The 25,481-nt window shown below is 56.3% G+C and overlaps 2 protein-coding genes and 1 long non-coding RNA gene across 4 annotated transcripts; 1 reads left to right on the top strand and 2 right to left on the bottom strand.

The window, feature by feature from the left end:
• Window positions 1-726: 726 nt before the first annotated feature.
• Window positions 727-8,414, bottom strand: SERPINF2 (serpin family F member 2). Of its 2 annotated transcripts, none has more exons than XM_064729266.1 (9): window positions 8,119-8,227; window positions 7,078-7,135; window positions 6,304-6,360; window positions 5,029-5,437; window positions 4,608-4,751; window positions 4,250-4,453; window positions 3,254-3,396; window positions 2,477-2,681; window positions 727-1,752 (listed from the first exon to the last, which is right to left on the bottom strand). In XM_064729266.1, exons 2-9 carry the CDS (start codon window positions 7,129-7,131, stop codon window positions 1,427-1,429), a joined length of 1,542 nt encoding a protein of 513 aa, XP_064585336.1. In that variant the 5' UTR covers window positions 7,132-7,135; window positions 8,119-8,227; the 3' UTR covers window positions 727-1,426. The 2 variants fall into 2 exon arrangements, with proteins under 2 accessions (XP_064585336.1, XP_064585335.1); XM_064729265.1 differs by having other exon boundaries at window positions 733-1,752; window positions 7,078-7,271; window positions 8,119-8,414.
• Window positions 8,415-9,140: 726 nt separating this feature from the next.
• Window positions 9,141-21,876, bottom strand: WDR81 (WD repeat domain 81). Its single transcript, XM_064729261.1, has 11 exons — window positions 21,753-21,876; window positions 17,469-21,020; window positions 17,138-17,245; window positions 16,279-16,469; window positions 14,381-14,571; window positions 14,019-14,184; window positions 13,725-13,890; window positions 12,725-13,423; window positions 12,425-12,570; window positions 12,076-12,255; window positions 9,141-10,823 (listed from the first exon to the last, which is right to left on the bottom strand). The coding sequence occupies exons 2-11, from the start codon at window positions 21,010-21,012 to the stop codon at window positions 10,497-10,499; spliced, it is 5,718 nt and encodes a 1,905-aa protein (XP_064585331.1). The 5' UTR covers window positions 21,013-21,020; window positions 21,753-21,876; the 3' UTR covers window positions 9,141-10,496.
• A 1,396-nt stretch (window positions 21,877-23,272) lies between these two features.
• LOC135455706 (uncharacterized) lies at window positions 23,273-25,452 on the top strand. Its single transcript, XR_010442375.1, has 2 exons — window positions 23,273-23,398; window positions 25,101-25,452. It is a non-coding gene; the product is annotated as an uncharacterized LOC135455706 (long non-coding RNA).
• The last annotated feature ends 29 nt before the right edge of the window (window positions 25,453-25,481 follow it).

Here is a 25,481-nt window from a genome sequence, read left to right as displayed (position 1 = left end):
CTGTCCTTGGGCATTTCCAGGGATGGGGCAGCTTCCCTGGACAATCTGTGCCAGGGCCTCATGGGCTTTTTTAGGGCACTGCTGCACTGGAACAAGGACCCATCTCAGACCAAAGGGAAGCTGTAACTGGACATTGTCTTTTGCCAAAACAAAAGCAGTGACAGGTGTCAAAATCTTTCCTCCTTTCCTGGAAGCTGTCCCAGCCATCCACAGCATGGATACTGTGGAGCCAGGAGCATCCCAGTAAAGAACAAATCACAGGTAACAGATGCCAGATCAGCCCCTTTGACCCTCTGAGCAGATCCCAGCATTTGTCAGGTTTTACCCAGGAGAAAGGTTAAGGGCTGTTCCATCCCTGCTTATCCCTGCATTGCTGCTCACAGGCCAAACACCCTCCTGACCCCGTGCCACTGAGCTCATGCCCTAATTCAGGGAATTCTGCCATCTCACAAAGCCAGCTCTGACCCAGAGAGCAGCCATCCCCTGCACACTTGCCAGGGGAGATGCCCAAAACTGGTTGGACTTGGCCCTTGGAGAGTCTTTACAGATTTGCCATTTCACCTCACAGCCCCTGCTGTTCCCTGTGACAAGGTGTAGCAAAAACCAGATCCTTTGCCACAACCCCTCCTTCCTTTTCTTCTGTCATGCCCAGATTTTTTTCCTCCCAGTCTTTACAATTAATAAATTTCTGTGCCTTTTCTCTGTTGGGTCTTTCAATGCAACACCTTCAGCAAACACATTCTGCTTTATTCTTTATTATTCTGCCAACATAAAAATTACTAAAAAACACTTTATAAAATATGCCTTGAAAAATCTAGCATCACCCAGCCTCTAGAAGAAGGGCTGGAAAGAAGGATCCAAAGGGAGGGGTTTCCTACAGCAGAGCCTCCTACATCAGATCCTAATAGCCAAGGAGTGGGGAAAGGGAATCTTTGAAAAGAGCCCATGCCTGGAAGAGGTTGTGACTCATCCTAGTGAAGACAACTGGTTTCTGGTCCAGTTGCTCTGGAGGTCGCTGTCTAGGTGGGCACAGATGGTTTTAGAGGAACACGGCGGGATTCGTGTTCCAGGACTGCGGAAGGAAGAGCCGCACTCAGACAGCCCTGGCTGATGTCCAAGCTGCCAGATGCTAATGATGATTCCAGGCTACAGGGGACTCTAATAAGATCTTAATGAAGACTCTAATAACAGTCTGGGGACAAGAAAGTCTCCCTTCCATGACTGAGAGCCCTGGAAGGGAAATCCAGGCAGAACAAGGTTTTCAGGTTCAACACAGGGGAGCCTCAGCCTGGAGAAACTCAAAAATCCCAGGACTGGTCTCTAGGGATCTGGAAAGGAAAACAGCGAGGAATTGCCCCCCTGTGGCCTCTCCCAGCTGGTCCAGAGGGTCAGGCAGGAGTCCCAGAACACTCAGCTGTGCCCTCTGTTATTTGGGCACGCGGTTCTTGTTGGCATCTGTGGCTTCACCCGAGTCCTGCGGCTCTGGGATCTGGGGAGCAGCATCTGGGTTGGGGTTCTGGACACTGCCAATGAAAAGTGGGATCCCTGTTTCATCCTCAAAGATGATGAAGACAAAGGGCCTGTCGAGGCTGAAGGCAGAGACCGAGCGTGACAGCACCACACTGGTGGCAGCAGAGGCTTCCACCCCATCTTCTCTGAGCTCCAGGGTGGCCTGGTGCTGGACACTGGACACAAAGAGAGGCTGCTCTGTGATCTTCTGGAGATTTGGGCTCGTGAACAGCTCCTGGAGGCCTGCAGAGAAATGAGACCAAGGTGGTGCTGTGAGTTCTGAGTTTTCTCAAATCTGTCTGAAGAAAGCAATTCCCTGATCTCTTGCTCCATGTGCTGCCCACCATGGAGGACTGGAAAAACAAGAGAAACAAAAATTCCACCTGTTTAAGAATAGTAGTGTAAGAACTTGAAGTCATCCTGAAAAAGCAGCATCAAGTCTGAAGACTGTCTAGCTAGACTAGAAACAATAGAGATTATTTTTTTATAGAGATTATTTTTTCTATAGAGATTATTTTTCCTATAGAGATTATTTTTTTAAGCAATTCTTTGCAAAACAAAGTGAACTCTTAAATTATTCTCATCCAGAAAGGCAGCACCTGGTGTTTTATTTCAGCTCCATGTTTTGTGATCTGCATTTTCTCTGTTGACAATTTCCATGTCCTAGACACTGAATGAAATGACAAAGAGACTGAGATGGATGCACGGGGGAAGTTGGTCTTGGCTACAACAGGAAGAACTCGTAAAGGCTGTGAGAAGCTGTGAAATCTCTGTAGTATCATCTTGTTGGAGCAAAACATTTGGTGCCAGGCAAGCAAGGAGTAAGGAGGAGGAGAGGAAGAAGAGCTGGGAGGGTTTGGAGTTCTGGAGCAAGCTGTGAGGCACAGCTTTAGAAACAAGGGTGGCAGCTTTGGGTGGCAGTGAACAGATTGATCTTGTTCTGTGCAAACCCTGCCAGGGGCCTTACCCATTTGGCTGAGAACCTGGTTGAGTTCCAGCTTTTGGTCCAACTTTATTTTGGGGATCTTCACCGTGGTGGGCACCTCTCTGGGGAAGAGCCTGCACAGTTGTTTGTAAGGGAAGTTCTCCAGCACGTGAGAGGTGTCCCTGGTGTTGTGGTTTGGTACAATGACCACAAAACTCACATTGCTCTTGAAGGGAAACTTGGCCACCTGGAAATGAAACCAACCAGAGAAGGATTCAGGGAAAAGAAAGGGAAATCCACAAAGTTATGGTTTTAATTTAGTAATTTTCTAATTGGTCTACAGGGCCACTCTTGCTCTCAGATGAAGGATGAGAAGGAGGAATCTGATTTCTCCAGAGGAGAATTTGTTGGAATAACAGCTTTAGGTTTTAGTATTAGCCACTGGCTGGTAAAGGTTGAGCACATGGCAGAGTGAAAGCCCACAGCTTGCCCCACTCTGGATTCTGAAAAACTCCAACAGCACATTGTCTGAGGGGATTTCTTTCCATATTTCCTCATTTATCTTTAATTCAGGGCTTTAAAATTCTATTAATTCCCAGCTAGTCTGAATATCTCTTTGTGGTTTTTCCTAGAGATTAAAAGTGAAGTTTCAACATTCTTGCTGGAAGCAAGGACAAAGAATGATTATTAAATTTTTGTGTGCTATGCCTGTTTAAAAAAATATAATTGGTTTTTTGGAGGGAATGCTTGCAGTTAGTAAAATACCACAGCAAGAGGAAATTCCAGTGAAAATTTGCTGTACTCCTGAGAGATCTCTACCTGAATATCCTGGGACTCCAGGGTAAACCAGCTCAGGGGGTACTGGTGGGCTTTCATCATCTCAACTGGGACCACAAACTCATTGTCAAGGTGGAACACATCTGGCCCAGTGAAGCTTGCATTAAACTTATTCCTCCAAAACCCTGTAAAAATAAAAGTTTTGAGAGCGATGAAGTTAAATTTGAGTAGAAAACCAGAAACTGCTGAGCTGACACTCCTCCTATCTTGAGTTCTCTAACAAGGCCAGGAGTGACCAGGGAAATGAAAATACAGCAAAGAGAAGTCAGTACCAAGGCTGGAAGAGTCCTAACAGCAGGAAACTCTTATCATCCAGAGAGAAACTATGGAATAACAAAAAGAACTCGGATTAATCCTCATGCCTCAGCGTGGGAGACTACTGAAGGCTATGGAGATAAAAGAAACTATGTTTGTGCTTTGAAAAATGGGGAGTATTGCCTCTGTGCTGCAGAGGGGGAAACACTGCTCCAAGACCAAGGTAAAACGTTTGTAGATTTGCACTGGAAGTGTTTGGTCTGTGCACGGCCCTCAGGGAATTAAAAAAGGAAGATGTGGCCGACCACTGTGCTGCAGTCAGAGAGAAATCCACAGAAGCTGCCTCTGAGCTCTGTGGTGGGTGTGCAGAGCTGCAAACGACCTGGTTCATCATTTGGGTTGGAAAAGACCTTTAAGATCACTGAGGAGATGAGCAGGGATGTGCCACTGCCTGGGATCCTGAACCAGGAGGCAAAGATGCCGCAGGTCCCACCTGCTGTGTCCTGGCTCTGCTGTCAAGTAACATTTTTAGCACATGTGAAGCAGTTGGGAATTATTACTGTAAAGAAATCTAAGCAAGAGGAGCAGCAGATGCACAAGAACAAGCAGATTGCCTAGCAGGAAGCGAGGAGAGGAGAGGCTGTTCAGCTACAGGGCTTGCAGAAAACTGGAGTTCCAACTATTTCCTCTTGAAAAAAAATGAGGAAGGGCTGTGGAGCTCACCGTGGAAATAGATGGCATTGAGCAGGAGCATCACTGTGTTCTGAGGGAGCTGCTGGAGGAAGGAGGGAATTTTTCCATGAGTGACATCCTTTACCCAGCTGTTTATGGCCACGAGGTCGTCCTGATTGATCCCAGAAAGGGTCTTGGGCTTTGCTCCATAGAATTTCTCTGAATCCTCCAGGAACTTCTCTTTGACCTCAAACCCTGGCAGAGGGGAGGAATGATGGGAAAGGTTTGCTCAGCGTGCTATGACACTCCCCAGGAGGAGGAAACGGGGGAAATTGATGTCTCCAGGGTGCTTCCATCACTCTGTGGGACTGGGAGGTTTGTCCTACACCAGCCCAGCCCCTCCTCTCACCTTTCTGCAGGTACAGGCGTGACCCCAGGCTCAGGGTGGACTCTGAGAGCCTCCTGCCAAGGGTGCCCAGCATCTGGTGGAGGCAGGGCACTGACTCCAGGTGCATCACCTCCAGCAAACGCTTCTCTGTCTGATTTGCTGCCCCTAAAAATCAAATTCCTGTTAGGTCTCCTGCCCACGGCGTGGAAAACAAGGATGTTACTCTGGCTGCCTCTTGTTAGAAACACGCTGTGCCTCACAAGAGAGGCTGGAGAAATCTGAGAGCCGGAGCCTCAGAGGGCAGCTTCAATTGTAATCATGGCTAATTAAAGCTGCAGGAGCAAGGATAAGTGGAAGGGACTGTATTTCATTTGCATCTGGTTGCTCATGGCTCTGGGAGAGGAGCTGGGAAGGGAATGGTGGCTTTGCCACTGAGAATTACCCAGAGCCAGGTGGGACAGGGCGAGGGCGATGCTCAGGGGGGACAGGATCACGTTGCTTCTGTTGGACTCCAGCTCCACCTCTCTCAGGAGATCAATGCTGAATCTCATCAAGCCATCTGCCAGCTTCTGGCTCGTCTTCCAAGTCAGCTCACAGCTTTTATCTCCCTCCTCTTCAGCAGAGGCATTTTCCCCAGGTGATTTCTCCCCACGACAGCCCCCAGCCCCAGCCACGGCTTCATCTTCTGAGTTCCAGGCATCCCTCGAGTCTGGCAGGGTGCTGGGGAGTGCTGACATGGCTCCATCATTCTCCTGGAAGCTGTCATAACTGAATTCTACCATCTTTCCCTCTGGCAGGGCAGGGATGGCTCCCAGCAAATCCGACTGTGCAATTCCAGCGCTTTTCACATCCTGGGGAGAAACAAGGAGAGAGCAGGAGCACAGTGACACCCTCATGGGCTGTCACTGCACACTCAAATGGGCTGAGGAAACTGCACTGCTCTGCTCTGGTGGTGGTTTTGCTTCAGTTTCCCTTTAACCCTGAGGATAATGGTTTGGAAAAGAGGTCTTGGATCCTGTGAAAATGGACCCAGTGAGGGCCTGGCAGTGGTTCCTCCTCTAATTGCTCTCAGGAAAGCTCGAGGGCAAGACCCACCACCAGCTCAGCACATGTCCTGTGCCTTCAGCATTTACAGATCCATCATGCTCAGCCTTGATTTCATCTCCTCCCCTCACACATTTTAGCGGTGCCCACCCTGGTCACCCCTTCTGCTGCTGTCACAGCCCTGATCCAGTTTGGCTCAATTCCTCCTCCAGGCATCTGTGTTTTCTTGACCTGTGTGTTCTATTCCATCCTCCTTCTCTCTAAATTCCCTCATTTTCCACTCTTCTAAGCTTTAGCCTTTAGCACTGCCACTGCTCCCCTCACATTTGCATGATCTGAAACATCCCAGGCTCAATGGGCTGGATCAGCTACAGGCCTTTCTCCCTGTCATCCTCACAGCTGGTGGTTTCCCTCACCTTTCCTTATCAATCAGAAATTAAATCATCCACCTGCCAGCCCCTGTACACACCATACTGGTGTTAACTCCATGCTCTGCTGTTATTTAGGGTGAGTTTCCAACACAGCACTGGCATCAGCTGGGAGGGAGTAAATCCTGCAGAAAAATGGACTTTCCCATGGCAGTGGCACTGCCTGGGCTCATCCCTTCTCAGGAAAAAACTGCAAATCCACAGCAAAACTTCATCCCCCTTGGGTGGAACCCATCAGTGCTTACCCTCAGCTTCCCATCCTTGTCCAGGAACAGACGGTGCTGCTCAATGCCATGTGCCAGCTGTGGGGGGAAAAAATCAACAAAAAACACCCCCAAAATCAGGTCCCTCAATTTCCAGAGTTTGTTTTCCCTGCTCCCACTGCAGTCCCCACATGGGCAGGATTTTGGAATTCAAACCCAGGGGTGGTGGAAGTGAGGAGCAGCTGGAGACACTGCAAACACTGGAATTGTTTAGAAAGGGATCAGGTCAGTCTGGCACAAAATAATGGATCCTTTTGAGAGTGAGCAGTGGGGTTTTGCAATCTCAGTTCTGACAGGGATCCAGATTTAAAAGTGGGGGGGGGGGGAGGAGGAAAAACCTGCTTTTCAAAAAGTTCCCGTTAACTCCTGCAGGTCACGGTCACCAAATACAGTTTGAGGTCAAGTTCCAAAAGAAAAAATTCTACAGAAATATGAATAATATTGAAAATGTAATACTGAAAACATTATATATAATATTGAAAATATTATATATAATATTGGCATTACTATATATAATATTGAAAATATTATATATAATATTATAAATATTGAAGAGATATATATATAATATTATAAATATTGAATGAAAATAAGAACATCCACAACTATTTGAGCTGGGTAAAAGATTAGAAATCTTTCTGGTGAACCTCCTCCACCAATCTGCCTTCCAGGGCTTTTCTGGGTGGTTATTTACCCCATGGTCTGGCTCAGGGAGCCACCACAGTTCCCTTGCTCTTTGCTGGAGTAGGAACTTACCCTTGGGAGGCTGTGCAGAGCAGCCAGGCAGAGCAGCCCCCAGAGGAACCCCATTTTCCTGGAACACAAGGACCAGCCGAGAGAGGAGTGAGCTGCAATATTCTGCCTATTCAGCTCAGCAGGGAGAAAATTATCAGCCTGGCCAAACAGGTTGGCACAGGAGCTCGTGGAAAGCAATGGGGAGATGAACAAAGCTGCAAAGGAACAACACAGGGCTCTGGTGCCAAGGCAGGGAAATCAGAGAGGAGCAGGGGCCCACAGCCAGGCTGGGCTGGGATCCTGCCTGTCTGACCCTGCTGCCCTGGTTTCTCTGCATTGCAAATGGTATTTCCCTAATCAGTGCTGCACACACCGTGCCTCTGGAAGGAGACAAGAGCCTCTCTGCTCCTTTCCCATGGAAACAACCGGGATACAGGCACAGCATCCTCAGCTGTGCCCCAGGGAGAAGGGCTACTGACCTGCAGGTGCTCAGCGAGTGCTGTCTGGGAGGGAGTTTGCAGCTATGAAGTGCAATATCAGAGCAATTTCCCAGCACTGTGTCCTGCAAGGGGGAGTCCTCCCCTTCCCAGCACTCATTTTCCCTTTTGCTGGCAAACCCCGCCTCTCCCCTCTCCCTGCTCCATTTCCAGACTGGGACAGGGCTGCCAGGGTCACAGCAAAACCCCATCCAATGCTTCACTCGACCACTTTTCCCTTTCTGACAGAAATAAAATACCTTCTCCTGCTCATAAAAACCCCCACACCAAAGCCCTGCCCCCTGCATGGTGCCCACATTTAATTCCTGGGGCTGCTTTCCACTCTCCAAGCAGTCCTGACTTCACCCAGAACTGCTGGGCTGAGATCCCACTTGGGGCCAGTTCACTCCTCCCCTTCCTTCACCCCAAATCCTGCAGCCCCAAATACCCCAAATAAAAACCCCAAATCCCCCTTTTCCTCCCTGGTGGTGCCCATCCTTTAACCCTCTGCCAAATTCACCCCTCTCTCCCAGAGGGCCATTGCAGGAGCCCTCATTTCTGTCAAATCCTTTGCTTTGTCCCTTACCTGAGGCTGTTGATGTCCACGTTGGAGCTGGCAGCTGCTTTAGCCTGCCCAGCAGCTCTGCATGGGGCACACAGAGCTCTGGTCCAGCCTCCCCTTCCCAGCAGTGACCTTCAGCACCACCCCCTGTTTGAGAATTTGGCAGGCAAATATTGACCCACAGCATCCGGGTAAATATTTCTCTGGGGGAGAAGAGTGAACCTCTGGTGCTTTTGGAGATGGGGACACACTTTTGGGGCTGCTGTACCTTCAAGACAACCTTAAAGATCCAAAACTCCCACCAGCAGAAGTGATTTGCAAGTGGCTCCACTTTGCATTCACTCCCTGTGCTAGGAATATTCTCTTTTATTCATAAACATCAGTGAAAATGCAGAGCTCGGTGTTTATTGCCACAGGGCTGTCTGTTTGGGGATTTTCTTTGCTCAAAGCCCCAGCTCTGCAGGGTGAGGCACTGGTTTAACAGAGGTGCCCAGGGGGCTGTGGCTGCACACAGCAGCTCGGAGGGCCAGGCTGGGCTGAGCCAGGAGCAGCTGCTCCCTGCCCTGGGGCACAGCACGCTCCAGAGCTCCCCAGGGCAGCAGGTCCCAGTGCCCAGGGCATGCACACACTGCTGGGACACAGAGGAACAGCGCTGGGGACGGGCAGAACTCCAGCAGAGCTGCCCTGGCTGCATTTGTGCTGTATGAGGGGAGTGGTGCTGATCCTTCTGCCTCTGCCCGTGTCCTCAGGGGGAGAGGAGAGCCAGCAGGGAGCACCAACAGCATCTTCCACTCATCCATTCCTTGCAGGACTCTTGGTTCCCAAGCTTACCCACAAATCTGAGCTCTCCAAGCACTTTTGGGAGCTCCTTCCCCTTGGAAAGCAAATCCTGTGCAGCAGAGCCCTGTCCTGCACCCAGGGCTGCCCCAGAGCACAAGAGGAGCCTCAAGGATGAGGTGTCACCTGGGCTGAGCAGCAGGAGAGCTGCAGGCAGCACAGCCAGCCCCTCCAGCAGCACAGAGCTCACACACACACACACAGAGGTCTGCAGTTCTTTCAAAGAGTATATTAGAAGTAAATATTTACATCTATTGCAAATGCTTAATAGGCAACACGGGACTGAGAGCTCCCCTTGGGTAGGACAGCACTGGCCAACCACTCCAGCCACACCTCCCCAGCTCCCTGCAGCTGGATGGAAGCCTTTTCCCCTTTCCCCTCCCAGGACAACCCTCAGCAGGCTCCTCCTCTGCCCAAGAGCTTCCCACTCCCCTGGTACTGCCTCCGGCTCGGCTGAAGGATGGATGGGAAAGGGGCTGACATAGAAGGGAGGAAACTGCTCCTACTGGTGGGGCAAAGAGCACCCTCTGTGCCTTTGGGGTGGGAACAGACAGTGCTGTCCCAAAGGAAAGGTCAAACAGAGACCAGGCTGGATTCCTGCCTCCTGCCTCTCACCCTACAAGGGCAGGAGGGCACAAAACTGAGCACCTTTTGCTGTCCTGTCTTCCCCAGGAGCCTGACCAGCAGAGAAGATTAGGATTTACTGAGGATCAATGCCAGTGCACAGCACACATGGCATTCCTCACCCTTTACATCATCATGGGATGCTGGGGTAGGAACCAACAGCCCTATCCCACTGCTCCAGAAGCCAAAATCCCCATGGAAGCATCTAGTTATCTAGTCCTGACCTCCTTAGAGAGTCACATTCCCACCCCAATGTGCCCACTCTGACAGGATCTGGCAGGGCAGATGGGGTTCGTGCCTTGGCTGCCTTCCATCCCAGCCCTTGCCCTGCAGCCAGCTCGGCAGCAGAAGGGCCCTGCTGAGCCCCTCCTCCTCCTCCTCCTCCTCCTCCCATGCAGGCTCTAACTCATCTGGCAGAACCTGGGGTTCACAGAGCACCTCCTCTGGGCTTTGAGGAGGAGGAGATGCAGCTCCAAAGGCAGCAGTTCCCAAACCCAGCTTCTGCCATCCCAGTGGGGCTGTTCAGGGGTTCAGGAGGGGAGGGGAAGTGCAGGTGGCAGTAGCTAAACTGTTGTGTTTTGTCAAGGGGCACCTCCTACCCCTTAACTGAAGGAGGGAGGGTACCTGTGGTCCCTATTAGTGTGGAGGGCAGCTCACAGTCCCCTGGGGATCAGGCACACACGGTAAGGAAAGCTCCAGGCCTCTCTGCAGGGCTGGCAGTGACCTACGACGCCCAACATCTCTCCCAGCAGCAGCAGCGGAGGTTTCTCAGCTTCTCAGTTATGGCTTTTTTTTTCTTTCTTTCTTTTTCAAGACACAGAAAGAGCTTAGAGACCTAACAAGTACACCTCCCTCTGCATCCTGTGCTCACAAACACCTGACTGTGCCTCCTCCCAAAGCCACGCTGCTGGCTTCCAGCGCCAGGGACAGCCAGGGGGTCCCTAGGCCAGGAGCCGGATGACGCCGTTGTCCGAGCCCAGCAGGAGGTGGCACTTTGTGGGCAGCACTGCCAGGCTGGTCAGGGTACCCCGAAAGTTCTCTGAGCTCAGCTTGGTGGTGCTGCTGGGCAGGGCTGAGGACTCCAGCATGGAGTAGACCCCGATCTTGTTGGCCACGGTGCCAGTGACCACCTCGTTACCGTAGAGGTCGAAGGCGTGGATGGGCTCGGAGGCGGATTTGTAGTGGTGCAAAGGTTTCTGCTCCAGCTCCTTCCACACAGTCAGGGAGTGATCTGAGGAGGAGCTGATCAGCACGTTGCCCTCTGCAGCCTGCAGGAGAGGAAAGGTCAGTGAACAGATATTTCTGTAAAAACTCACAATCTGGTGCTGCACGTGAGAGCAGCAGGTGGCTGCCAGTAATCCAATGGTCACAGTGCAATCCCTCAGGACATTCAGAGCCATTTCCAGGCAGCTGATGGTTCTGAGCAAGGCCTGGGGTGGACATTGCAATCTCCTGGCAATCTCCTCCCAGAGATGGGCCGGGCCTCTTCTCAACAACACCCTGACACCCAACACAACTCATTCATCATCTCTTACTACTGCAGTGGGTACAGGGATTACCATGCAGTCTCCCTCTCCACTAAATCACCTGCCAAACTATTTTCCTTCTCAGGAGAAGGAATTGGGAGGGTCTCTCACAGTTGAAAATACTGCTGAGGGTAGGAGAAGCCTGGAGCTGCTTATTAGCAGAGCTAGTGAGAGGGTAAACAAGGCACACTGCTGAACTTTGTTTAACCCACATTTGGGTCGAGGACACTGGAGAGCCAGCACTGCTCCCTGGGGTGGGTAAATATGGACAAGAGTTACTCATTAGAGCAACACTCTCCCAGGGAAGCCCAGAGCCCCGTGGAGAAAGGAACACATTTGCTCCTTCACAGGAGCCATGGCTCCTCCCTGTTTGAAGTGTCTGCACTGGGGAAAAACTTGGTTTGACACTGAATGTGTCACTTCATAGGACAGCTTCCCCCACACCCCATTTCTGATCAGATCCTAACCAGGAAAAGACTTTGTAACCTGGTTTTGACACCCAGTCCCTTGCCTGTATGCTCTAATGTTTTTTCCTCCTCTGGCTTTATAAAGTACAGCTCACTTGTGTTCTCCTTTTTGAAGTAGGTGTGATTATTTCACATCTACTTCCCCTTCCACCCATACTATACCATTAAAGACACTCTAGTATTCATACTAATACTTTCCCTACTCCATTTTAGGCTGTGGAATCTGGTAGCAATGAAGAATGTTGAGCCATAGACTCCGTCAGCAATGTGTACATGGCAACTGAGAGATGCAATTATGATGTGACTTATTCAGGTTGTGAATATGGCATTGAAAGCCAGGAGGGCTGAACTCTGGCAGCACGAGCTGGACCAAGAACAGCTGGCAGCAGCACTAACCATGGGGCAGGAGAGCTTGGGACACTGCAAGGGATGGAGCAAGGATGGAGCACACAACCTTGAGGGAATGATGCTCACACAGCCTCAGAGCATCACTGAGGCCCCACCCTGATCCCAGCTGAGCCTCTCACCTTGATCTGCAGGATGTCTCCCTCGTGGGCAGGCCAGCCCCGCATGATGAGCCCCGTCCTGGTGTCCAGCAGCACGATGAAGCCCGAGGAGAAGCCGGCCATGACGCTGCGGCCGCCGGGGCTCACGGCCAGGCAGCGGATGAGCCCCGCGCTCACGCCGCTGGCCAGGCGGAACTCGTGCTGCAACACACACACAGCCCAGCAAGCTCAGGGCAGCTGCCTTTCAAGGGACAAGCTGGTTTCCATGCAGCCATCACAGCTGGCTTTGGGATCTGGGCTTTGGGCCAGCTGTGATCCCATCATTTAGCACAGGGATGGAGGAAGGGGACTCATGGTGCCATGTCCCTACCTGTAGTCCTGGTTTCCTGTGGTCGATGAACCTCAGCACAGAGTCTGCACTGGCCACAGAGATGCTGTGATAGGGAGGTGGCATGGTGGTCACAGCTGTGATGGGCACTTTGCTGTCTAACTCATCAAAGGTCCGCAGAAGCTTGCCTGTGAAAAGATGACAGACATTACAGCAGGGCAAGTCACACAGCAAACCTCCAGCTCTGTGCTGGTTTTTAACAGGAGCCACCCAAACTCAGCACAGCCCTGCCTGTAAGGGCTGGACCAGTTCACTCCAGCTCCTCACCCTTTCCCTCCTTACCCGTGAACTGGTCCCAGATGTGCACGGTGCCATCACAGCTCACCACGTGCTGCGGTGCCTCCAGCTGGCTCACGTAGAACACTGACTTCTTGTGCTCGGCGTAGGTGAAGCGCGGGGGCACCTCGCTGGTGCCATCCCCGTAGTTGTACAGCGGCCAAAGCCTCACTGTCTTGTCCTTGCTGCCACTCAGGAAGAAATCCTCGCTGCCCAGCGGTGCCACGCACTTGATGGCCCCGGAGTGCCCTGAGAAACTCTGCAGCTTGATCTGGTGGAAGTGGAAGCGGGGGTCGTGCTGGCTCACCCCGATCTCGTACTGCCAGTAGGCCAGCCAGTTCCCACAGAGCATGTGGGTGCTGCGGGGCAGGTCCTGCTTCAGGGCACTCTCCTCGCTGCAGGAGCTGGGAGTGAATCCATCAGTGCCAGCACTGAGGTGCAGCAAGCCCAGGCCCTCCCGCTGCGTGTCCACGGGCACCTGGATGCGGTTCCCCACCAGGACACTGCCAAAAGTGCCAGAGTGAGTGTCCTCCTGGGGGCTGGAGAAGGGCTCAGCCCCTCGAGGGTCCTGCTCTGAGCCCACCACACTCGGCGCTTGCTCCAGGCCAACAGCCTGCAGGTTCTGGGGGTTCACGTTCTCCAGGTGGAGGCTGGCCAGCTTCTCAACCAGAGAGTGGTTGGGCACAACCGTGCGGATAACGTCACCTGAGGAGACAGGGACAGTGTGGCTGCAAGGCAAGCAATGCCCCCATCATCATCATCATCCCCTCCATACACTGGGATGTGGACACAGCATCCCCCAAATCAGCTACATCTGCTCCCAGCCAAGGCAGCCTGAAGTTCAGAGAGCTCCCAACCCAAGAACCAGCCCAAGCCATGCTGCAGAAGCTGTGGGTTTCCCCCAGCAGCCCTGGGAGCTGTGATTGCCCTGGAGTTCAGACCCAGCACGCATGCCCAGAGCACAGAGCTCCCTCACAGATCCCTGGAGCTGGTGGCCAAGGCATACCCAGCAAGCAGGAGAAGGGGATGTAGGTGATGTAGGCCATTTCAGGGTTGAACACCTTCTGTAACTCCACCAGCACGGATGGATCCAGGGCCAGCAGCTTCCCATCTGAAAGGGGCACCTCCATCACTGGCACCTCACAGCTGCTCAGTGACTCTGCTGTCAACCCCTGGACAAAAAAATCAAGGTCAGATAAACCCCAAGATGAGATGCTCTTACCACACAAACACAGCCAGGTATGCCCACCACATTCCCACACCTGGGGAAGTGCAGGAGGACTTCTCCCACACCACTAACCTGGTCCTGCAGCTCCTGCAGCAGCGAGAATGCCCCAAAGAAGTTCCTCACTGTGTCACTCAGGTGCTGCTGCACCATCTCCTGCCCAATCCTCAGGCAGATCAAGGCAATGAGGCTGATTGTCTTCACACACAGCACAACACGGGCCTGGGCTCCACTGGGGAAACTGAAGAGGACATCCATGACCCCATGCCCTCCACAGATCCCTTTTTTCCATCCTCTGCCTCATGCCTCCTGCCTTTTCTGTGTCACCAGAATGCTTCCAGCAGTGCAAGGAGATGCACACCCAGCCCTGGCAGCATTGATGCCCCCACAGAACCATTCCCAAATCCCTGATTTTGTGCCAATCCTGCAGCGCTTACCCGACAGCTGGCGAAGTGAGGAAGCCCAGCACTGGGAGCAGCACCTCCTGGCTGATCTTGGGCAGGATGTCCATCAGTGTGGTGTCAGAGAGACACACCACAATCTTCTGTGTCAGTGTCACAGCAGCCAGGAGCCCGGCCTCCTTCCGGCTGTTGAGCCGCACGCCACCGGAGCCGCCGCCGGGTGCAACCTGTGACAGGGACACCCTCAGTGCCAGGGCCACCACCTCCCCAGCAGGACACAGCAAAGGGACCCCAGGGCCACCTGAGCTCAGCCTCAAACCCAGCACAGCACTGCTGAAGAGGAACCTGAACATGGGATCTCAACAGCAAAGGGATCAGTCCAAAAACTGACAGGCACCCATCAGCACAAGTGAAGAGCCTGCAGAAAATGGGGGATGACACCCCTAAGCTCACAGATTTCCTCTGCAGAGTACAACATCCCCACAAATGGGAAGCTCAGTAGCAAGATCAACAACCCCACACTGGCCCAAACCACCCTGGACACCCCAGAATATCATTTACCAGCACAGAGGGGAAACCCTTACATTTTAAAAGCAAAAATCAGTGCCTTCATCCCACAGTCTGCAGAGGAACAGTCCTTGCATGAAATATCCAAACACAAATGATGGGCAAACCTGCTGCTGACTTCCAGAAATCCAGCTGCTAATAATTTCATGAGGCAGAACTGCACATCCTTTTTCTGCTGACAATGTACTGCTGCTGTTATGGCAGTGCCAAAGAGTTAATAACATCAGCAGCAACACGAAAATATTTCTTCCTAGATTGTCCTATTTCCTAACTCCTAGACAAATCAAACACCCAAGAAAAAGAGAGCCAGTAACAAAACCCACAGACAATTCCCAGTTCCTGCTATATTTCTTGTACACCTGCCATCTTCCAGCTCATCACAGAGGCTCTTCCTCTCACAAAATAGCCACCCTGCCAAATCCTGCAAGAAGGATTGACTTTATCCTATTTGTGACCTGCCAGTTGCATGGCTCCAGTATCAGGTTGCCAAATGCTGTTTCACAGGGGTATTTAATCCCCTCTGTGCCCCCAAGCAATGAGCTTAGGAAAGCAAAGCAGAACAGCTGGAGCTATGATTGCAACTGGGTGGAGAATGATTTTTGCTGAAAAATGGGATTTTTTCCCCTGAAAAATCTCCCCTTCAACACTGGAAAAACTGACAATGCCTTTTTGTTTTCTTTAAATGAACAGCTGTGGCCTCTTTTCCTCTATGTTTAAATTATCAGAAAGCTACTGAAGTTTTCCATTTAAACGAGAATCCATAACCAAAGTGTTTACAACCACTAAAGAGGGAACAATATGAAAAATAAGCCTGTTTAAAACATTCAAACCCTTTTTCTTTTTAATGAAAAATTAAGTTTTTTCAAACAGCTGCATTATACATTTCCTTCTTGCTACGAACTTCAAGCTGAAAAGTTGGTGAGCCTTGCCAGTGCTTTTTATTCAGTTAAAAACCAGTTGGTCTCCCCCCAGTTCAGCCCTATCTACCCACACAGACCTCTGGGAACACTCACTCCAGCAATCTCACAGCAGCACAAGCTGCTCCTCCTGCCTGTTATCACAATCCCACCCTTGTGCCAGCTCTGCCTGGGCACAGAAAAGCAGAATAAATGCTTTTTCTCTGCTTCCACAAGGTCTGACAGTGAAAGAAGGGTATGAACACAGCTGTGTGCTTTGCTGGGAGCAGGCTGGAGCTTGTGGCAGGAGGTGACAGTGCCTCTCCTGCCCTTCTCAGCCCATACTGGCCCAGCCAAGCTCAGTTTACACACAAAAAGCTCCTGGTGAGGCTGGACTATCATTTTACATTTTTTCTTTGTGCCTGGACACAGCTCTTGCCCCAACAGAGAGGAGGAAAAGGCAATACTGACCAGGTAGCTGATGTAGGGCAGGTACTGGTAGGTGAGGACAGGCTCTCCATACAGATATGCCACGTGCACGAGGCAGGCCAGCACTGGCTTGGACACCTGATCTCCCAGCACAGGCCGCTTCTGGTAGATGTTCCCTGTGCTCAGGGGACTGTTCTCATCACTGCTCGCTACAAACTGCTGCCTGGTGGGGCCTGCCCAGAGAAAAACACATCAGGAGCTGAAGCAGCAGCCACACCCAAGCAGAGAGGCTGAGGGGACAGCCCATCCTCTGTCACCATCATATTTGCTGAAAAATCCCTTTGCCAGGATTTTTTCCCCTGGGAAGTTGAGAGAAAAATGTAAATCGTAATTATCTGATTGTCTTCTCCTGTGTTTTGCTGTTTTGGAATGTGGTCTGGACGTTGTTTACCAACAGGTGCATGTTTGATTGGCTCCATGTGAATTGTGTTAACTTAATCACCAATCACAGCCAGCTGTGTCGAGGCTCTGAGGAGCCACAGATTTTTATCATTCATTCTTGTTAAGCCTTCTGATGCATCCTTTCTCTATTTCTTTAGTATAGTTTCCTTCTGATGTATCTTTCCTCTATTCCTTTAATATAGTTTATTTCTGATGTGTCCTTCCTCTATTTCTTTAGTATAATTTCTGTCTGATGTATCCTTCCTCTTTCTTTAGTATAGTTTCCTTCTGATGTATCCTTCCTTTATTTCTTTAGTATAGTTTTAGTATAGCATTCATTAATATAATATCATAAAATAATAAATCAGCCTTCTGAGAACACGGAGTCAAGATTCTCATCTCTTCCCTGGTGCTGGGGACCCTCACAAAGCCCAAGCCCTGTGCCCTGGGGAGGCATTACCGACGTAGCAGGAGGTGAGCAGGCGCAGCAGGTTCCTGGCGATGAAGCGGGACGTGACGGTCGGGCCCAGCTTGGCCGAGAGCCACCTCACCATCTTACAGGCTGTGTCTGCAAAACAACAGCAGCCCCAAGGACACGGCACAGATTAGCTATCTAGCACTCTAGCAGTCCCTGCTGCCCCAGCCCTGACTCTCAGAGCCACCCACATGCAGTCCTGGCCTCTCACCCTGGTTTCATCGCTGTCCCCAGGCTGGGACTACAAACGCCCCCAGATCTGGATCTGCTTCTCCCCAGGCTCTGCCCAACAGCCAGGACACTGGCAGGGTCTTACCCAGCAGTATGGTCTGCTCTTTGTCATCAGAGTGATCTGGCAGCTCCTCTCCCTCCCCGTCCTCTGGCTCGCTGCTGTCATCAGCCAGGGTGACATCCACAGAGGCCCCAGCAGCGTCCACGACCACCGTCAGCTCCGCATCCACCACCGCGTCCTCCTGCTCCTCTTCCTCGTGCTCCTCTTCCTCCTCCTCTGACTCCTCGCTCTGCTTCAGGTCCTGGCTGCTGTCCATGGACTTCAAGCTGCTCTTGTCCTTCTGGGAGTCCCCATCTGCAGGTCTGTCCTCGCCCAGGGACACCTCGCTGGCGCTGCTCTTGTCACTCATGCGGCCGAGGCTGAGCGACTCCTGCTCCTGGGGCTGCAGGGATTCCCCCACGTAGAGGCCACTCTGGAAGTCCTCACCCTCGGGCAGGTAGGCCTGGTCGTGGAAGCTGACCCCAGAGGTGTAGTCCAGAAGGTCAAGTGCAGCAGAGCTGTGCTCCACGTCCATCTTGATCTCCTCCCCAAACACACACGACACCGGGCTCTCCCCTCCGCTCTCATCATCCTCAGCAGTGCCCAGGAAGGATTTGCTCTCCTCCCGCGAGCTCTCGATGCCCACGAGGATCTGCAGGATGTGGGGCAGCAGGTTCAGGAGGAAGGGCTGCAGCCCCAGGCGCACGATCAGCTGGGCCACAAAGCAGTCTGTGTACAGGTAGAACCTGCCGTGGCGGGAGCAGGGCGTCTCGTAGGCTCCGATCAGGGGCTTCAGCAGGTATTTGTTGGCATTCTTGGGCCCCAGGGATTTAGCTATGGGCTCAAAGAGGTACCACGCCGCGTAGACAGCGGTGTTCTCCTCGGACATCAGAGATAATATGAAAGGCAGAAGAATCTCCAGGCCCTCGGGAGTGATTTCAGCAAGGATCCCCTCCAGCTGCTGCCACAGCTGGAAAACAAGCTCCCGGCCTTGCCCTTCATCCTCAATCTTCTTTGCCTGATAGGTGAAAATGAACTTGTGCAGAGCTGGGAAGTACGTGGGGAAGGGGACAATGGAGCTGAAGGGGCTGAGGAGCTGCGTGGGACAGGGAGGGGGGAGGCCCTGGGAGATGGGTTTGTACTCAAACAGCTGCACTGTGCCCTTGCCCATTCTGCTCTTCAGCAGCTTCTCCACGGGCACGCTGAGCTGCAGCAGGACATGCAGCACGTGCTGCAGTGGGGCCGGGATCTCCTTGGGATGGTAACGGCAGAGGTTCCTCACCAGCAGGAACCGCTCCAGCAGCGACGCGTCGGGCTTGGAGGGACGAAGCCTCGGAGCAAATATAATCTCAGCTACCAGGATGCCCAGGGCTTGCATGTCCCTCTGGAAGAGGTCTGAGAGACCCAAGGGTGGCTCTTCCCACGGCTGCTCCATCGGCTGCATCTCGCTGCTTAAGCCTTTAACCAAGAAATTGTCCAGTTTCTCCAGTTCCTCCAGGGCCTGGAGCGGGTTGAAGCCTTCAGGAAGAGTGATCTTCATGTCCAGCTGATCCCCAGCCCCTGCCTTGCTCCGACGGAGCGGTCGGACCCCTGAGGATTTGCCATCAGTGACATAGGCAGGGAGGGTGGAGGGCTGTGCTGGAGGCACAGCACCACAGGGCTGGTCAGGGGCTCTCCCAGGAGCAGGAATGGAATCCAGGGCTTCCGTGCCTTGCTCCAAATCATCCTCACCAGCCAGGGGTTTGTCCCCAGACCAGGTGGTTTCACTGGGAGTAGCCTCCAGGACCAGCCCATTGACTGCATCTGTCACCTGGCCTTGGATGTCCTCCAAAACCACAGTCTCACGGATGTTCTGCAGCAGAGGCCTGGCAATGGCTGGAGCTTCAGCAGGAGTGTAGGCAGGTCCCACCATGCGCCTGGGATGGGGCTGGTCAAAGAGCTGCACCACCCCGTAGGTCGTCAGGTGCGTGTGGTTGTCCACCAAGTGGAGGCAGACGTTCTTCTCCTTGACTGCATCCTTCCCCAGCAGCTTGTAGCCAAAGGTGAGATCAATCCAATGGTGCAGGTCCTGGGAGACCTCCCGGCTCTCCAGCAGCATGCGGTGAACTTGGATGAACTCCTCGTAGGAGCTGCACCACGAGGGCACATCCAGGTCGGGCATGTCGGGGTGGATGGAGCGGAAGATGGAGGGGTCAGTGTAGAACTCCGGGATGCACTCGTCGGGTGTCCAGCTCTGCATGCGCTCCATGCTGGCTGGGTACTCGTTGGGCTCCCACTGGGACCTGACGTGGCAGCACAGCACTGCCTTGGGCGTCCTGCGGGCCGTGTACACGTAGTAGGTGATGTCTGAGAGGACGTCTGAGATGTGGTGGGGGACGTGGAGCTGCTCCCCACTCGAGCCCCCCGCGACAAACGCCTGCTTGGTCATCTCATAGGTGAAGTCCAGCTGCTTGTCGCCCTTGTTGAGGCGGAACTTGGATTTCCTCAGGTCCCTGAACTTGCCGTTTTTGGTAGTGAAGTCCACCACCCACGGGAGAACAGGGTGGTAATTGGGGTCTCCCATTCTCCTCCCAGCCAGGCTGTTCAGGCGCATTAAGTAATCAAAGTTGCTGACCTGCCCGTGCACCCACTGCAACACCAGGTCTTGGAGGTCCTTCTGGCAGGCGCTGCATGTCACCTCCCGCCTCTGCACACAGCTTTGCTTGCTTTCTTGTTCCAGACCACCCTCCAGATTCTCCTCCTCCTCCTCCCCTGGTCCCTCGTACCCTCTGAAGTTCACACGCAGCCGGCTGCATAGCTTCTCATCCACAGCCACATCCCGAAGGGAGAAATCCCCACAAGCCAGACCCGCCTGGTGACAAGCCCTCATGGCCTGCAGCACGTGGAAGAGGAGGAAGAGGATCTTGGCGTGGCTGTTGGTGAGCTTGGCGGGGCTGAAGGTCACGATATCATGCAGGCAGTACTGCACATAGGGGTAGATGACATACAACATATCAGCCGACTCCAGCAGCGCCTCAGCCTGCAGCACATTGGGACACAAGGACGCCGCTTTGGCCACGTTCTCCTTGGCAGGGGATGTGCCAGGCACGTTCCTGCCCAGCTGGAGGATGGGACAGCCATAAACTCTGTGCAGGGCAGCCCTGAGTGCCTCCAGCGCCGGCACCGTGGGCGGCGGATCCGGGCGCCGGTAGGGCCGTGCGTACAGCCCGTGAGCCCGGCCCCACAGGTTGTGGTAATTCTGGGTGGCCACGCTCTGCATGAAGCCGTGCAGGGTGTCCATGCTGCCAGCACGCTGCTCAGGGGGCTGTGCCACCCGCAGCGGGTACCGCAGCCGGGCCTTGCGCAGCCCATGGATCTCCACCCGCGTCCAGCCCGCCGGGAGCTTCTGCACCGAGGGCTGCAGGAACGTCCTGAGCTCCACCTCGCTGAGCCCCTCGGGCCGCGGGCAGGCGGGAGGCAGCACCCGGCGCTCCTTGAGGCTCTGCAGCCATTTGGCCGGCACCAAGGCGGTGACGTGGGTCCTCTCGGGGGCCAGCTGCCGGCGGTCGATGTTCAGGTCCTTCTCCACGCTCTGCAGGAAGCTTTCCATGCTGGATTCTGCTGGGAGAAAGGTGGTTCAGGCAGGCTGTGAGAGAGCAGAGCACAGAACCGCCCTGCCCGCCCCAGTGAGCAGCAAGTATCACTTCCCCATTGGCATTCGGGTGAAAAAAAAAAGGGTTTGAGGAGCTTGGTGGCTGTGTGTGGGGGTGGAGATGGGATCAGCCCCTGACTGTGAGGGACAAGGTGGGACCTCAGCAGGGTGACACGGTGGGGACATGATGGGGACACGATGGGGACTGGCACATCCAGGTGCTGGGGGAAGGGACATTACAGGACCTCTGCAGGCTGGGGGGACACACAATGGAACATCCACAGCCAGGGAGGGGGACGGGATGGCACCTGTTCAGCTTGAGGGACACAATGGGACATTCACAGCCGCAGGAAGTGAAAAGGACCATGGTGGGATATGGAGGGGGACATCTGCACCCCAGGGCTGGCAGTGGGGACACAACAGCACCTCCGCAGCTGGAGGGGGAACACGAGAGTATCTCCAGAATAAACTCCGTACTGGGGACACAACGGGAGCTCTGCAGGGTGCCGTGAGGGGCCGCGGGGGCCGCCCAGACGATGCTCCCAGCACGGCCACGGCCGGTCCGGCGGCCCCGGCCCCTCGGGGCCCTCGCTACCGGCGGGAGGATCGCAGAGCCGGGCTGAGCGCCGCGAGCCGCTCCGGGGAGCCCTCATCCCCCCGCCGTGGGGTCCCTCACCGCCCCGGCGGCCCCGCGTTACCTGGCGGCGGCAGCGGCGGCGGCTCAGCCGCGGCGGGCAGCGGCGGGGGCGGCCCCGGCCATGTTGGTCAGGTGACGGCGGTCACATGCGGCCGCCGCGCCGCCATGTGCGCGGGGGGGGCCGGGCCCGGGCTCCCTCACGCGGCCGCGGGCCGGGGGGGCCGGGGCGGGCATGGGCGGCAGCAGCGGGGCGTGACGTCACCGTGACGTCAAAGGCGCCCCGGGCTGTCAGCTGGAGCCGGGCGAGCCGCGCTGACGAGGCAGCCGGTCTTAAAGGGGTCCTCACCCGCCGCGGGCGGACCCCACCGGCGGCAGGTGAGTGCCCGGGGCAGCCGGTGTGGGGCAGCGGGGCCGGTCCAGCCCTGCCGCCGCCCCGGGACCTTGCCGCTCTCTGCCCAGCGAGGCACCGCACGCCAGCGGAGGTGCCCGGCCTCGGTGCCCGTGAGCCGAGCCGGGCTCTCCCACCGTCGTCAGGGCGCTGCCGCGCCTCCGGCAGCGGCGGGTGCGGTGGGACCCACGGGGCACACGGTCACGATAGCCACGGGCCGGCGCGGCCCCTTTAAGGGCGCCGGGGGCTCCCGCCGGGCAGCGCCGCATGGCGCGGCGGCGCGTGGGAGTCACGTGGGTGGGACGTGGCGGCCGCTGATTGGTCGCCCGGCCTTGGCCCGCTGCAATCAGCTGTTACTGGGACGAAGGGCAGGAAACAGCCTTAAAGGGGCACCACAACTCTGACCCCCGTCCCGCGAGGCGGCAGCGGCAGCGCCGGGAGTGCCGGCGGGACAGCGGGTGAGCGCTTCTGATCGGGCCGGGCCGGGCCGCCGCTGCGCAGCGCTGTCCCCCGCCGGCACCCGCGGCGTGCGCGGCCCCTTTAAAGAAGTTGTCCAGTCATCGCGCCGTGCTGCCAAGTCATCGGGGTCAGCCGAGTTCTCGCGGCCACGCCCCCTGCGCCCGCCCATTGGTGCTCGCGGAGAGCGCTCACTTCTGATTGGTCGAGGACTTAGAGCAACTTCTCGGAATCGGGGCTGTGTCACCAGCCCCGGCACAGGGAGGCACCGCCCGAGGGCGGGCGGGGGCGGCCGGGCCGTGCCCGCGGCAGCGCCACGCCCCGCCCGGGGCCCGCGGAAGGGTCGAGACCCTTCGGTGCCGCCCTGCCCCCGCCGCCCCTTCACCCGCTTGAAAATGCCAACTCACAGCACGCGGGGCACGCCGGGAGCGCCGCGCCGCACTACAACTCCCGGCGTGCCCCGCGGCGGGGTGGCCCCGTCCGTTCCCACGGCAACCGCCGCCCGGCCGGGAGGGAGCCGAGCTCTCCCCCAGGGGGTGGGCGGGGCAGAGCGCCGGCCTCGTCTTCGCATTGGCTGAGCCGCGGGTCGCGCCGGGCCGCCATTGGCGGGAGCGTGTGGCAATCGCGGCGCGGGGGCGGGCGCGGCGCGCGGCGGCGGTACCGGCCGGCGATTGGCCCGGGGGCGTGGCCGAGGGGCGTGGCCGGGGGGCGGCTGCGTCATGACTCCGCCAGCTGATCCGGGACGGAGCCGGCGCGCGGCGGGGGGAGGCGGCGGCACCGGCACCGGGCACGGCCCGGGCGGCACCGGCGGGGCGGCGGCGCTGGTGGCGCCGGGCCAGGTCGGGCCCGGCCGAGCCGCGCAGGTGGGTCCGCCGGTACCGCGCTGGGTCGGGCAGGTCGGGTGGCGGAGCGGAGCCCCGTATGGCGCTCTCGGTGCTCCGGGGTTTGAGGGGCCCCGCCGTGCCCCGTTAGGGAAGGTCACCTTTCCCCGGGGCAGCGCGGGCGGGGGGGGTGCGGCGCGGGGCGTCCTTCGCCGGGCCCCGCGGCGCCGCCTGGGCCGGGCGGCCTCGCCCCCGGTGTCGGTGGGGCGGGCAGGGGGGGCTGGGGCCGGGCCCGTGCGCGGCTCCCGCGCCGGAGGGTCCCGGTGGGGCGGGCGGGGCTGCGGCCGGGGCCTCCCCGCCACGGGCGGTGGCCGCCCCGGGGGTGACCTTCACTCCGGGACCGGACTGGGCAGACTTTGACCCGCGGCCGCTCCCCGCCGGGGGCACGGAGCGGAGCATCCCGGGCGGCGGACGGCCGGCAGGGTGTCGCGGAGGGAGCGGCTTTGCCGTGGAGCGGCGTGGGGGGAGCTGCCTCCGTTAGGGGGGAGGGGGGAATTAGTTTTACCGGGAGGAGAGGCACACGGGGAGGGGGGGTGACCCGGTTATACCGGGAGAGGGGCACCGGCTGGGGACACGGCGTTCTTTACTAGCGGGGCGAGCTCCCACCGGGACCCTTCCCGGAGCCACTGGGGTTTGTCCGTGCTGAGAAGGGCTGGGTGGGAGCCCCGTTACCGACAGGGCCCCCCCTCGTCGGTCCCCGGTGCCGGCGGGGGCCCCGGTGCCGGCGGGGCCGGTGGCTTCAGCGGCGGGTGCTGATTCACGGGCCGGCGGGGGTGGAGCAGGGCCGGGACCAGCTCGCTGGAATCCGGACCAGATGTACCCGGCACGCCAGGAATGCTCGGCATCCCCGCCGGGCCCCGCCGCCGCCGCCGCTGCGCCCCGGCCACCGGCCCCGCACCGAGAGCCCCGCGGCACCCACCGGGCTCCGGCCGCCCCCGGGGCCCGCCCCGGCCCGGGGCCAGCCGCGCTCCGCAGTGCCCTCGGGGTGCCGCCGGCGGGAGGATGCTGTGGGGGCCCCCGGGGGCTTTCCCGGTACCATCTGTCCCCCGCCGTGCCCGGTGGTTTCCCGGGAGGTTCCCAAAACTCCATCCCTAGAGCCAAAGCTCCGGGTGTTGCAAAAAAAGGGTTTTTTCCGGGGTCAGGAGAAAGCTGTAAGATCCAACACCAGCCTTGGGGGTTGGCATCTTTGCCTTCCAACAAAAGGGCTCAAAAAGGGGCTGAGCTGCCCGAAATTGCCCCATCTGCCCGAATTTGCCCCGTTCCCCCGCCGTAGCTCGGCAGCAGCCGCCTGCCCCAGTGTGTTCCCCGTCAGGAAGCAGCTGGCTCCCGTCCAGGTGGGACCCTGCCAGCAGTGATGGATGCCCGAGGTGAGCCCTGGGAACGCTGTCACCCCCACCTGCAGTCCCTCCCTGCCCGAGGAGCTGCCCTTATCTCTGTTATTTTCCAGCAGAAATGGCCTTGGCTTTCCCTGCCTGCTCCTCGCGGTTTGGGGCTGGCTGCAGGTGCTGGAGGGATGCTTTGGGAGAGGGGAGGGATGGGGAGAGCTGAGCTCGGAGCTGCCTCTGGATGGGGGGAGGACAGAGGAATGGATCAGCGTTGTGGGGAGGGATGGGAGCTGCTGTGGGTGACAGCTCAGCTGGGCACAGCTCAGTCCTGGCTCTGAAATGGTGTGTTCCCTCCCCAGGTGCTGCCGTGCCACCCTGCTCCTGGCTAACCAGCACCAGTTCTTCAGTGGCAAGCTTTATGTCCTTCTCCAGTAGCTAAAGCTGCCAGTTGAAGAACTGTTGAATGTAGCCACTCTCTTCTCGTCACTGGGACCTTGGATGCCAGCCAGAGCCGTGCCCTGAGCCGCCAGGATGAGCCACTCTGCGTTGGAGGGCTGAGGATGAGTGTGACCAGGATGAAGAAAGACTCCAGACAGAGCCTTGGCTGGAGGATTGTTGGCAGCTGTGCCAAAATGTGTCGTCCCCTCCCTCAGTGGGGTGGCACTGAGCTGGGAGGAGACTGAGAGAAGCATTAAACATTATTTTGCTCAACTGTTGAGTTTTAGGAAGTTTGTTGCCTG

The sequence above is a fragment of the Zonotrichia leucophrys genome, chromosome 19 (assembly GCF_028769735.1).
Source record: "Zonotrichia leucophrys gambelii isolate GWCS_2022_RI chromosome 19, RI_Zleu_2.0, whole genome shotgun sequence".
Classification (NCBI taxonomy): domain Eukaryota; kingdom Metazoa; phylum Chordata; class Aves; order Passeriformes; family Passerellidae; genus Zonotrichia; species Zonotrichia leucophrys.
Note: the sequence above shows the minus strand (reverse complement) of the source record. Positions and strands in the feature narration are given on the sequence as shown.